This window comes from Catharus ustulatus, chromosome 3 (assembly GCF_009819885.2).
Source record: "Catharus ustulatus isolate bCatUst1 chromosome 3, bCatUst1.pri.v2, whole genome shotgun sequence".
Lineage (NCBI taxonomy): Eukaryota > Metazoa > Chordata > Aves > Passeriformes > Turdidae > Catharus > Catharus ustulatus.
Window position 1 is genome coordinate 73,778,616 of NC_046223.1, and position 14,522 is coordinate 73,793,137.

At 38.7% G+C, this 14,522-nt stretch overlaps 1 protein-coding gene across 1 annotated transcript in view; it reads left to right on the forward strand.

Annotated features, from left to right (window-relative positions):
- LOC116993547 (prolyl endopeptidase) overlaps positions 1–14,522 on the forward strand; it is an 86,602-nt gene that overhangs the window by 5,779 nt on the left and 66,301 nt on the right. Inside the window, exons 3-6 of the mRNA XM_033054287.2 lie at positions 1,927–2,060; positions 4,613–4,743; positions 8,186–8,395; positions 9,599–9,720. Of these exons, the coding sequence (XP_032910178.1) occupies positions 1,927–2,060; positions 4,613–4,743; positions 8,186–8,395; positions 9,599–9,720 (597 nt within the window). The remainder of the gene's footprint in view (positions 1–1,926; positions 2,061–4,612; positions 4,744–8,185; positions 8,396–9,598; positions 9,721–14,522) is intronic.

A 14,522-nucleotide genomic window follows, 5' to 3' on the forward strand; every position in this document is an offset into this window, starting at 1 on the left:
AAACTCTTTAAAAGATCTGTAATTCCTCGCTGCTTTTTCATACAACCGTAGCATTCCTTTTACAAATAATCTTGGAATCTTGGGTGCCTGCTAATTGGAACTGAGAAAAATATATTAGGTTCCTATAAAAGCAAAATTATGAGTGAGACAGTTGTAAGTGTAATAATTAGTCTGTAAGCATGCTCTTGGGCAACAAATAATTCTAAGGAGACCTGTGTTTCATCTTTGAGTATCACTAATGAAAGCAGATGTGGTAAGATGTGTTTGCAGTTGAAAGTGGATGACACACTCTTCCGGTATGCCCTTGCAGCAATGTTGTCATTTTGGTCATGTTGTTGATGGATTAAACAAAGATGTGTGCCAGTTTCTGTTCCCTACATGTAGCTGGAAAGTGCTTTTGGCATCCAGCACACTGGATTGTCTTACACCTGTTTTTATAAGCCATCCTTTCCCTGAAGATGTCACAGGACTGGGAGAAGTTAGTTTATTTGTGTAGGATCCACAGTCCATATTTTTGTGTATGTGGTCTTTGAAATTCATGTGCTTCCATTTAGAGAAAACCAGTTCAGGTACACATAATTCTTGGGTAGGTTTGATAAAGTTCTTTCACCATTTGATGGGAAGACAGTTGTAGTGATAAAATGTAGAGGCTGCGTGACTTACCACTGGGATGTGCTATGCGCGTATTAATTCTTCACCTGAAGAATTAATACATGACTAAACACTGATGGCAGCAGTTAAGTGTGTGCCAGGTACTCTACCTGTACAGCCGCTGGCTTTTCTGAAGATCTAGGAAGCACAAGTTGTGCAATGTGGATTGTAGCCCTGCTGTTCCTGTGGGTCATGCCCTGCCATGAAGTGTAACTCAGATGTTACAGTGTGTTGATCTGACTTAGCTGTGACAGATTCAGGACAGGTATAAACAATAGGCTCTTTCAAACCCTCTTGTGTAAGCAAGAGATGAGTGGACTGGATTTAGTGCTGGGGGTAAGAGTCTGGAGTCCAAGGGTGACACTGCAGCTGAGACTGTGACATTTGGCTGTGAGTTACAGCCACACGTGGTGTCCTGTCCTACTTCTTTATGTTAGAGACAGAAAAACCTGCACATCTGCTTGTTAGCAGCTGTGATTCACCGTATGATGCTTAGGTATTCATTTTATGTTAATATACCATGCTATAGAGATGATGAAACACCAGCAGAGCACCAGGTTTTCCATGCATACAACAAACAGCTGGAGTGGTAATGGTTTTGATCACTGTCTTTAAGTGTTTGTGACAGGGAGCTGGAGTGTTTTGAAGAAACCAGACTTCCCAAAGTTTTCAGAGATTAGTGGTTTTTTCCTAAGAACTGACCTGTGAACAGTACTTTGGGATTCTCATGAAATTCTGGCTGGAACTTATTCTGTGTATTATATTAATAATATGAACAGATGATGCACATGACATTTTGTGTCATCTTAAAGTTCTTCCCAGCTCCTGAAATAATAGTGCAGTCTATAGGCAATATTTGTCATTAGGCAAATACAAAAGTTTTAAAGAGCATGGTGTGCTTTTGGAGGTTGTTACTTTAGTTTTGGGGGGGGTGGGGTTGTGTGTTTGGTTGGTTTTTTGTTTGTTTAGGGTTTCTTTGGTTGGTGGGGTTTTGTTTTGGTTTTTTGGGGTTTTTTTAAGGGGAAAGGCAGGACTGTCTTGTGTTCTGTCTGGTTGCCCCAGTGTATGCCTTGGAGAGTTATTATTCAAGATAAAAGTTGAGTCTTATTAAAGAATCGTGGCATAATGCAAGTAAGTATGTAGGGTTCTTCATGTGTGACACTGCATAATCTATATGGGGAAAAGATGCCTGTGATGCATTGCTTCTGAAGATGCTGGCTGTAGCAAATAGACATTTCTGCTTGAGTTTATATTTTTTTGGTTGTTTTCTTTCAGGCATTTGTGGAGGCTCAGAACAAGCTCACAGTACCCTTTCTTGAGCAGTGTCCTGTCAGAGGACTGTTCAAGGAACGAATGACTGAACTCTATGATTATCCTAAGTACAGCTGCCACTTCAAGAAAGGAAAAAGGTATGTGAGGAATGTCTTTAGAGGTGGTGATGAATGTGAAGCAAGTCAGAAGCAGCTACTAATTAGGAAAATAATATTTGTATTTATTTCTTTGTAGTTGGGAAGTAAGAAAACTAAGCCATTGTTAACATGTGTAGTTGTTGGATGCAGAGCGCAAGGTGCTTCACTCTCTCCAGTTCCCAATCATACTATCTTCCGTTGTTGTAGGCTTCTTTTGTTTAGTCGTAACTAGTGAAAAGCAGTAGGAATTCCCTTGTGAAAAACTGCTCCTGTAGCTCCAGGGTACATGGGAAAAATCATTTGGAGGACTTAAAGCAACTGATGGAAAAAGATCTGATTTTTTAGAAACAAAGAAATCCTGCTATGTTCCAGTACCTAACCTACTTATATCCCTGTTTAAATTCTGTAGCTAGGTGAAGAGATGGTGTTTCTGTGTCTTACCCAAGGTCTGGAGACTGCAGCTGCTACTGAATTTAATGTGACCTCTTTTAGAAACACTAGCAAGCTTCTAGAGAAGGGGAGTAAGGGGACATAATTACATCTGAAGATTGTTTTAGCAGTTGAAAAAGAAGTAGTACAAACAACCAGCCACTCTTAATCACAGGAAACACAGATAATATTTTTCAGTATTTTCAATTTGTTTGATCGTTGTTGAATGGGCACCCAGATACACCATGTATGTGCTCACCATCTTCCACAGATGATGAGAAAGAGAGGATGTCTTGTTGCCATAAGATTTCTACACAGATATTGAGAGGGATTTGTTTTAGTGATCTGTGAAGAAGGCACTGATACTTGCTTACTGAGGGAGGAAGATTCTGTACTGTGTGAGGTACTTGGTGAAAGTCTATGGTGGGGAATGAACCCATGCTGTTGGTAGATTTAATGTGGATTTTAGTTGTCATGGATGTGGCACAACATCAATGTGTGAAGTGTGAGGTTTAAGCCCAGAAGCAGCAGAGCTGTTTAGGACAGTGCTGCATCTGCAGAAGTATGCCTTATTGAGTGAGTCAGGCAAAGCTTGTTTGTTTGTATGTAATGCTCATGCAGATGTAGCAGGCGACTAGGTCTGGTCAGTGGCTGCTTTGGATTCTCTGACCCATTTTCCCTGTGCAGTGCAAACGTGTCTGAGTGTTGTTACCTTCAGTGCTATTAAGGCTTGATGTTGCAAAAGTGCTCATGGCAGTGATGAATACAATCTCTGCTAAGAGATACAAATTCTTAATTTGATGCAGCTGACTGTCCTCCAGGAAGAACATTTGTGCCAGGAGCTTACTGTGCTTGTAATTTATGACACATTACTATGACTTCAATAGATGTCTTTTTAGTCTGAGTGAAACTCTGTTTCTTGGCATGTGCTGGATTTAAATCAGAGCAGTTCAAGTATGATACAGAAAAGCCCTATGTTGTGTTTGAGGTGATCAAGAGGTCTCTATCAAGTTAAATAACACTAAATAAGGTGTGGGATAAGGTACTATTCTATTTGAAGAATTTTCTGAACTTCTCATGACACTTAGAAATTTTTTAATTTAACTGCTCTTGTTTCCTGATGAAAAATAGCTGCTAAAGAACAGTGTCTGAAGAGTTGTTCTGTAGAGTCTGCAGAAAGGAAGGGTGTCCAGGGAGGTGCTGTGTCTGTCTCAGTGCTTGATCTTTGCTTCCCAGCTTGTTGCCCAGCATTGCAGAGATGAAATTGGCAAGAAAATGCCTGATTCAAATAGAAAACTACTTTTCTTTTTATTCTATTTCTTTTAATCTTTTAGTTTTGCACTTGCTGAACATTACTGTTATGTCATTACTTGAACGAATTACTAGCTGATCTTGTTAACCAGGCCTTTGTGAGTATATTTTTCCCTTCTGGATTTACTAAGTCCCCATGTTTGTACCCAGGTATTTCTCAGTCTTTGGGAATATATGAACTTATTTTTAGATTTGAGTGTTGCTCTGTAAATTCCCTTGTTCCCCCAGGTGAAGTTGCTGTCTGGATTTTTTAAGTCATTTGTGTGGTAAATTTCTATGAATATGGGTGTTAATTTCTTTGAGTTCTGTAGGGTCTTTGGATGTGAAGAGTATCACTCACTAAAGACAACTCTGTAATTCTCTATTCCTACAACTTTTACAAACACACATTTGTAGGGATATTGAAACAGTTTTGGTTCTGTTTGATTTGAACATAAGTCTGTCACCCAGTATGGATTGAAAGCAGCTGTATGAATGACAAAACTGAGAACATAAGGGATGGAAACCTGTGCCAGTACTTGTAACAGAGACATGCTGCAGCTGCCAGAGATGTTTAACATAGGCAGTTATGTGGAGTTTATAGTATACTTAGCATTCTTTGAAATGCACTGTGGTAAATGCAGCTTTATTTTTAAAGGATATTTTGGATGCATTCTACCCATGACTCCTACTCTACTGTGGAACTTGTGTTTCTCTCACCTATTCCTATGTCTTTTATTTACTTCATGACAACCTTATACAAAGCTTTTGTGCTTGCCTAACTGAAAGTCAGAGTTCTTCCTACTTAATTTTTCCCTCTTGTGTTCTTTTAGGTATTTTCATTTCTACAATACAGGGCTCCAGAATCAACGAGTTTTGTATGTACAAGACTCCTTGGATGCCGAAGCCAAAGTTTTTCTTGATCCAAATAAGCTTTCTGATGATGGCACTGTGGCCTTACGAGGTTAGTGAGACAGCAGTTCCTGCTGAGTAAGTCTCAGTCTTCAGCAGAAGTTGGAAATTTAATCAAAGTGATTACAATAGCTCCATGTGGATTTGTAGGGTGTTTCAGAAGAACACTTCTAAATCTACATCGTATCCACAATTAACTAGCTTCCGTTTCCCAATGCTTTTTTTCACAATTCTATAACAGGTTTCCAATGAAATATGAGCAGCTCATGAGGCTGTCCCTAGCAAGGGAAAGGAATTTATGTATTTATATTGATTGGTTCTCTCAAAATTGTATTTTGTGTCTTTAACACAAGCCAACAAGTTAGAGACTGTGAAGAAGCATGGCATTAAATTCTGTGTTCACAAAATTGTGTTCACTAGGGCTTTAACTTAGCTGTCCATTTTTGCACTACCTAGTTGCTCATTTGTAGAAGCAGACTCTTGGACCTAATAAGTCCTCCAAGTTTGTTCAAGGACAGAGGACAGAATTGGTGAATGTTTCTGTAAAAGTGACCTAGTTGAAAAGAATCAATATGACTTTTTTATGAAGAAGACCTACCTTAATCTGTGTGTACATATATATATATCTGTGGATATTGCCTTCGTATAATCTCTGTATTTCTTAGAAATTTTATGGCATAGTCTCCTTCCAAATGCACTTAGAAAACCAACAGCTGTGTAGCAAGAGGGAAAACTCCTGGTGTTGATTAATAATTGGTTTAAGGGCAGGGAAAGGAAGAACTGATGGGCTGTCAAGTGCAAATCACCAGTAAAGCCCTGTCAGGGTCTGTGCTAGATTTGCAATGTTCATATGCTGAACATACTAGAAAAAGAAATGAGCAGTGAGGTGGCAGGGTTTGGTGACAGTACAAAGGTACTCCTGGCTGAAGAATGACTGAAGAGTTGCAGAAAGACAATAATAAGTGGGCAATAAATTCACAGGTAAAAGTCTCTGTGCAGATAAATAAAATGATGCACAGGGGACAAGCAATCCTAACCTTATTTATGGAGGAATGGATGGAGTAAATTCTTGAGCTCAGAATGACCTCTTGGTAACAGTGCTTGGAGTGTAATGCATAATTCCATGAAAATGTCAACTTGGTTCTTGGTAGAAGCCAAACAAGTACATCAGACACCAATTTATTCATCAGGAAGAAATTTCTCCATAGAAGTGTTCAAGGAGCAACTCAATGTGACACTCAATGCTGAGATTTAGTTGACAAGGTGGTGATAGGTCAAAGGTTGAACTCTTTTCCAACCTTAATGATTCTGTGATTCTATGAAATAGAATGAAACAGGAAAATGAAACAGGAGACAGCATTACATTAGGAACCCAAAAGTCTGTACCACTGAACATTAGATCAAGTCGCAGTCTCCTCAGCTTAAAGAGGGCTCTGAAATACAGATTGGAGGAGGGCAGTAGGAACAATCAGAGGAAAATCTGAGTATGTCTGGATTAATCAGCTTGGAAAAGGGACAATTTAGCAAAGGTATTAGAGGTCTGCAGAACTGTTTGTGGCATAAAATAGGATGGAGAGAAGGAATAAGGGTTGATTAGTCATTTTTTATTACAAGAATGACAGAATATCAAATTAAAGCAGTGGGAATCAGGTCCCAAGCAAACAGAAAGTGATGCTGCAAGAAGTAGATCTGTAGAACCCATTGCCAATGGATGGTGGTGGTGGAAAAAGGCAAGGTGGACATAATCAAGGAGAAGGGAAGCATTGAGGAGTATTAGCCAACCAGTGCATAGAAAAGGAGTCTGCTAAAATAAAAATGGTTGGAGGTAATAAGAATATTTGAAGCAATTATTACACGTACTTGCATTGTTCTTGCATTTATTCCTGCATTTTGTTCTTTTGCTTGCATTTTGCAGTATCAACAGAGGCTGGGGAATGGAGTGATTGAGAGCATCCTTGCTAACAAGGACTTGGGGATCTTGGTGGATGAGAAACTGGACATGAGCCAGTAGTGTGAGCTTGCAGCCCAGAAAGCTGATTTAATCCTGGGCTGAATTCAAAGCAGCATGGCCAGCAGGGCAAGGGACAGGATTCTACCCCTCCTCTGGAGTCATGTGAGACTCTGCCTGGAGTACTGCATCCAAATCTGGGCCCCCATTGCAGGAAGTACATGGCCTGTTGGAGGGAGTCCAGAGGAGGGCCATGAAAAGATTAGAGGGGCTGAAGCACCTCACCTATGACAAAGGGCTGAGAGTTGAGATTGTTCAGCCTGGAAAAGAGAAAGCTGTGGGATGACCCTATAGTAGCTTTCCTGTACCTAAAGGGGGGCCTACAAGAAAGCTGGAGAGGGACTTTTTACAAGTGTAAAATGTAGCGATAGGACAAGGGGGAATAGTTTTAAACTGGAGGAGATTAGGTTTTTACTAAGAAAAAAATTTTTAATGTGAAGGTGGTGAGACACTGGAACAGGTTACCCAGAGAAATTGTGTATGCCCCATCCCTAAAAGTGTTGAAGGCCAAGTTGGACAGAGCTTTTAGCAACCTTTGTCTAGTGTAAAGTGTCCCTGTCTACAGCAGGAGGGTAGGAACTAGATGATCTTTAAGATCCCTTCCAACCCAAACCATTCCATGATTTTATGGTTGTTCTTGCTTTTGTAGGCATCACATTGTGGTTTCTCCTGATGACAACTAGATGGAATTGTGTTCTGAATCAGGATGGCCACTCTTACGTTGTTATGGGAGAGAATATATTGGTGTGGCACAGTGGTGCCTCTCAAAACTATCATGTCTATGAAATGCAGCTTTTTCTTAAGTCATTTTTTGGTAGATACTTTCAGGTCTGTACAGGCCTATGATAATTCAGTCTCTTCACCTGACTTGATTTACAAGCATGAATTTGATCTTTATCAACTACAATGGAAGCTCTTTATTTCTCACTGTTTGGATAAAGTGAAATATGTATCCCAGGTCTTAGCTGAGAATACTGGTAATTAACCATTTGCATGCTAGTGGCAAAGTTTTCCAGTTACTTCAGTTTTCAGGGTTTTAAAGGGTCAAGTTGTTAGTGACTCCATTTTTAAAGTGGTATTTACACAATTTCACATAGCTTGCATCTCTGGTAGCTTCTTTGGTGCTGTTTCTGTCTTAAAATTTCATTCAGATTCTCTACCTGTGTTAGTTTTCATTTTCTAGCTCTTCCTGCCAAGCTCAGGGCAGTAGAAGAAATGCGATTCAAACCATAATTCAGATTTTGGGTGTAAACTGTGTTGCTGAACATGGATACACTTACAGAGTAATCTGTGCCTAAATTTGGATCTGTGAATTAATTGAGAAGTCCGCAGAGACCAGAAAAGTACTGTGAATCCCAAATGATAGCAGACGTAGTCTTGCACTGCTTTTTAGAAAATAAACCTTCTCTTATTGTTTGGTGAAAAGTTCTTTTAACTAGTATCCCAATTTAATCTCTCTTCATTATTTTTGTTTCCAATTCCCTAGGTTATGCATTCAGTGAAGATGGTGAATACTTTGCATATGGCCTGAGTTCTAGTGGCTCTGATTGGATTACTATCAAGTTTATGAAAGTAGAAGGTCCTGAGGATCTCCCAGATACACTGGAGAGAGTTAAATTTAGTTGCATGGCATGGACCCATGATGGAAAAGGCATGTTCTATAACTGCTACCCGAAACAAGATGGGAAAAGTGATGGTACGTATGACCATTCTAATTGCATGCTGTGTAAAAGTAAAATCACTTTTGCAGTGAATTGATGCAACAAATAATTAGCTCTGCAAATCTATATTGAAATAAGTAGTTGTACTGGTTGTGCAATTAGAGATCAAATTATGTTTTGTATGACCAAAACCTATGTTCACGTAGTGTGAGTCACTTCTTGTCTGCCTGCCCCTCTTTTTCTCATGAAAGTTTGCTGCTCGTTTTTCTTTTTTCCCTGGGATAATTTACTTAGGTTCCATATTGTTAGTGTGTTGGCTAGAATTTGATGTCTGGTGGCAGCTTACTTAGATCTTTCCCTTTATGCATTTGTATGGGCATAGATAAACTGCTTTGCGAGATTGACCTGATGAGTAGCTGTGTGAGGCATAAGGTTTGTGTTGTTCAACCAGATTAATTTTCACAGCAAAGCAAAACTAAATGTTTATGCTAGCAAAATTCAAGGAGCACCATACAAAGTGGAATAAATGGCAGAGGAACATCAGTGGGGAAGGAATTTAGCAGCTATTATTATAGAGCTACTGAAAAGGTTTTCCTGGAGATGTGGTCTTTGTTAAACTGGAGAGTGCCTGAATTTTGCCTCTGTATTTGCTTATGAAGCCTATAATTTTGCCAGACTTGCAAGATAGATACCAACCTTTTTTGTTGAGATTTTTTTACCTCCTGTTTGTAGTTCAAAAATTAAAGTACTGGAAGATGTTGCAAGAATGAAATTTTAAAAAAAATAATTCAAGTGGCACCTCATGCAGTGCTTTAAAGTGCATCACTTTTATATTTTCAACTAATGGAAGTATGAGGGTTTCTAGGAATATTAATTAGCAGTAAATCTTCCCTTAGTTGCTCTGGGTGAAATGGAAATTAAAATGTCATTAGACCGTGGCAGGGATTCTTGTTTTTCTTCACTTTCCTTGCTTTTATTTCTAGAAAGCAAAGCTTGAAATCATAAATCTTCAAATTTGAAGAAGGTGTTATCAACAATGTAAGGAAAGGGTTAGTGCTTGAACAGGTTTCCAGCATGAAGTTTTATTTGGAGGGGAATGATTGTAGCTTGGAACCATTCCTAGTTCTTTCTTCTGAATTTCTCTTTATATACAAGGGGATACAGAAGTTTCTAAGCATTTCATATGATTGTTGCATTTCTTTGTGAACTTACTTGTTTAAATACCTGTATTTCACTAGGCACTGAGACCTCCACTAATCTGCATCAAAAGCTGCACTATCATGTATTAGGAACTAACCAGTCAGAAGATATCCTATGTGCTGAATTTCCTGATGAACCAAAATGGATGGGTGGAGCTGAGGTATGATAAACCTCCTGCACCTTATCATTATCATGTTCTGTTTTTCAGATTCTAGCAACTGATAGTGGATATTAATTTGAAAACATTTTGTTAGAAGAATGCTTTTTATTAGTGTTGTAGAGCGGACAATTGGACTAAGAATTGTTGATTAAGAATTGCTGAAAATAAGACTACCTAATTTGCTTTAAATCACTCCTCCAGCCTGCAATAACACAATCATAAACCTTTTTTCTTCACTGAGGTCATTCTGCCTGATATACATTCCAAGACAGAGAAGATCATATGATGGACAATGTATCACTGTTCTTGTTTCTTCTTGTTCAGTGTTTAGCCCCAGCTTCTTCTTCCTGTGCAAAAAGCTTATTCTAATAGTCAGCATGTCTAGATATTCCCTGCCGTGTACTTATTTGGTTATATTTAATTTTACAGTGTCTTCCCTGAAAAATAAATATATCTGTTCTGCTTAATTGAGGGATAGAGATATGGAGGTCAAAATCTCTTAATATCTGTGTATAATTGGAGAACTCTAAGTTTTCCTACGAGTTTTATCAGTACTCATGTGGTACAGCCTGTGTTATTGGAAATGGAAATGATTTCCATTGAATTTTGTTGAACTACTACTATGTCATGTAAAGTCTCAGTAAACTTTTTGTAATTAATGTGTTTTTTTCCCCGTATTAGATTTAGCGACGTGCTGTTGAGAGCGCTGTTTTGATGTGCTGCTGGAATGTAGTGATGGGCATTCCATTTATCAGGGAACTGATGTTTTTCCTATGGATGAATACTTGTAATACTGTGTGTTCTCCTGCCTACTATGTTTGATCAGTACATTTCGTTTCTGTGTTCATCTCTTTTTTGTCTGACACTTTTGATGAACACGAAGTGTTTTTAGCTTGCTTTGGGGTACTCAGTTCTTGCAAATATTTTTCTCTGTGAGAACCTTTTTTGAAAAATGTGGTCATCATTTGTGTCACTTTTCAGCACATTAACCCATGAAAATGTTAGGGGTGTCTTTACTGTAGGCTGCCAGAAAACAAAGATTCTTTTAATCATCAGGAGAAAAATATTCTGCAATTAAAAAAAAAAACAAAACGACAAAACCCAAACCAAAGCAGTGCAATTGCAAAATGTGGTTTCATCCTTGTGCAATGGGTCAAAAATCTTCTTTTCAGGCCATTCCAACAAGTTCTCTGGTCAGTTTTTCTAAGTGCTTCAGAAAGTGGAAGACCACAAAGTAATGGGGAAAAAATTAAAGTATCATTAGTGAAAATCAAATAATGTGGCTGTTTGGTGCTGTGCTGAATGTACTTCCTTGGTGCTAAGATGCTCCTACAGATTTTAAAATACAACTTGCACAATTCAACATGTTAGAAAATGCATGTTTTCATGCATTCCTGTCAGATAAAAAAAGTTTCTGTTTTACCAGCTTTGCTAGTCCCAGTAGCTAGAGACATCATGTTTTACACAAACTTCAGTGAAAACAGTTGGATTGTGGTGTGGATGTTCTAGTCATAAGTACCAAACCTTTCTCTATGGTAGGGGGAGAGTTGAACTTTCATACCTAGGTTTGGACAGAATTTGCTGGTCTTGCAACCAAGGTCAAGGAAGAGAAATACTTCACTTGCAAGTGAAAAACACTTGACAAGGAGAGCCTTCAGAGACTGCAAAATTAATAATGTTGCCATGATACTTCAGAAAAAATAATCTGAGGTGCACTGTAGGGAGTTGGAGTGGTGTGGATTCTCAGTGGAGATGGGAAACTAGGTCATTCATAAGGACAAAAGAGGGTTGTATAAAATTTTGTCAGCTTAATGTATTTACAATACAGTACGCAAACAAATAACTTCAGGGTTATTTTCTTTATTATACATTCAACACTAGCCCCAAGTGTGCTTGATTTAAACAAAATCTGTGGTGCTGAAAATGGTGTTGGCAGAGAAATATAGATGTGTTTCCAGCTCTTCACTTGAAGGAATTGTTTGTGAGGAAAAAATCTGTTTATTGTTAGTCAGATATGTAAGTTTTGAAAAAGAGGCTATCAAATCTTTTTATCAGTCTGGAAAAAGCATATGCATTGTGGGTACGGATTCTAGAATGGTGGGAGAGTTGTGAAGAGCAGGGATAGAATTTAACTGAATAACAGCCCAGAAGAGGGCAGTCTGGTATGAAGATGTTTAAAACCTTGGCAATGTCATAGATGCTCTGGGAAAGCAGGAGCTTCCCGTGCTTCAGTGTGTAAGTGGGATTTTCTTGCTTCTTCTCCAGACTGACTGAGCATATCTCTCTTTCACAGACAGACTGTTATTCTCAAAGTTGAATAATAAGTTATATAACAGTCTTTTGCAGTTGGTAGTGCAAGAAGTCCCTGTGGTACCATCAGGAAAGTAAGCAGAACAGAAAGGAGTGGGAGAGGGCAACCCTCTTATCCCAATTCTGCCAGCAGTAAAATAATTACAATTTTTCATGTTTTCCAACAAACACTGTGTACTGTCTCTGATTTGAGAATTTTTTTTTTTTTAAATTCTTGATTTTATACTTAAAGCTGTCAGTTAGCATCAGTTGTTCTGTACCAGGGAGGTAATCTTGCACATGAAATTCAGAGCACAGACGAGTAGTCTGTGCCGGATATGTGCTGGCTGTAATGTTTTCACTGCGGCACCGTAGAAGCATCCACAGCGGAAGAGTGAGCAGCATGGAGGGGAACGTTATCAGTTTGCTCAAGTGAGACACACTGCTGGCTGAAACAGGGCTGTGGGAATTTTTCTAAAGCCTTACACTATCTTAGTCAAGGAGGAATCTTGAATAGAAGTCTAGTATGAGTATCTTCCTATAGCTCTGACAGGAGGCCCAGGGAATTTTAGTGTTAAGAAAGAGGCAGGTAATCGTGGCTGCACGTAGGACTGTGGGAGCTGATAATCTCTTACATAGCCAGGTTCCAGATGCTTTAGTGCTTTCATTCAGCTCAAAAACAAGGTGAAAGCCACAGTAAAAAATGTGTGTGATGTTTGTCACCCCAGAAGGCTACTGATTTTATTCTGTGCTAGACTTAGGAAAGGGAATGCATGTAAATATATGTGTACGTATTGTTGTGTTCCTCTTCCGAATAAGGCTGCATGCTGTTCTGTTGGAATTGTAATAGTCATAAGCCCAATGATCTAGGGTCTAAAATCCATGTTCTCTAGCTTTGGTAGGGCTCCTTCAACCCCAGTTAGCAAAGCTCTAAAGGATAATGGTCAGAATAGAATTGCTCTTTATACCAGCATGTCATATCTAAAATCCAAGAATAAAAACCCGTCTGAGATAAGAGATTTCAATTAGTGCCCAGAGCACGTTTTCTAACCTGGGTAGTGGGTGGATAGGGGACATCAGAATGTTATTTGCATATAACCTTGTCCATGTCCTGCATAAAGTGTGTCAGGCCTGCACCTTAGAATGTAACAAGGGGATTCTGTAGGACCTCATCCTGAAATTATGCATTCCTGTGATCACCCATCATTAGAGCTTCTGAAATTCAGCTGATTTTGAAACCAGTACTGTGCAAACAGAAAACAAAATACCACCTTTAGAGCCTGAGTGCAGCAGCTTCAGGTGGCTTGGATTGTGCACAGTCCCAAGAGGTTGCTTTGTGAGAGGGAGTTCATGCCCCAATCCTTAATGTCTCAAAAGACTGTGAGAACATAAAATGTGATAGGAGCTATTTGCAAGCTTCAGTGACTTTCTGGAACCACTGCAAAGATAATATCAGGACATAACTTTATGTTCCCTTCATTAAAAAACAACAAACCAGTACCACAGCCCACAATCCTTTACAAAAGAGAAAGAAATTAGCTTGGATTTTTCTAATAAAAAGTGAGATAGTAAAAGTGGAATTTGAAAGGCTAGAAGACTACTATGGGGGCTGTTTGTCTTCCTGCAGGCAGATCTTTGCAGCCCAGGTACATGTGCACATCTGTGATAGTAGAACACTTGAGACTGTTCAGACAGTGTAATTGCTCTTTACTTCCAAATGTTTCAGCAAATTTTACAGTATTTTTTTTCTCTGTAGAACCCACATGCTTGGTGGATTTTTGTGCTTAATATCTTCCTTTGTTCATCTGATAGAAAGCTTAAAAATACTCATCAATAACAAAAGAGGTAATTTCTGCAAGAAGTGAAAGGTTTCTTGCATGTAAATTCTCCTTAGTGGAGTCATATCGGGGCAAGTGGTGTTATTTAAAAGTCTTTGTGCAGCATATATCTGAAGTTAAGGAAGTAACTGCTGTCATGAATCATGTTTTATTGTGGTGACTGATTGGGTGCAATCTCAAATAAGTATTTTAAAAAAATCTATTCAGTCACTCTGGGTGGTGTTAAGCAATTACATCCCTAGCATATAGTGAAAATCGTACCAGTGTTAAAATTCAGCTTATTGATGCAATGAGTTTTTAGTTCCTAGTTATTAAAGCCTTGCATTGCATGGTTGCATCTTTACTGCCACACATCTTGCTTTTTCTGGATGATCTGATCTTTCATGGCTGGATACGTTACAGTTAGTAATTTGATCTTTTAGCTCTTTTAGAAAACTTTGATTCTATCTGTGATTTTTGTGAACTTTGATTTTTAATTTTTTTTTTTGTGCATGATTCATTTGCTGTGCTTCATTGGAAATGCATTAGATAGCAATGACAATTGCTCAGTTTCATATGCAAAGGGCAGCAGTGCATGAAGAGCAGTAGTTTGTGAAATAACTGCAGATGCAGATCAGGTTGTAAATTACCATGGTGTTAATGCCTGCAGTAAAGAAGAGAGTTTATCTTTTTCTC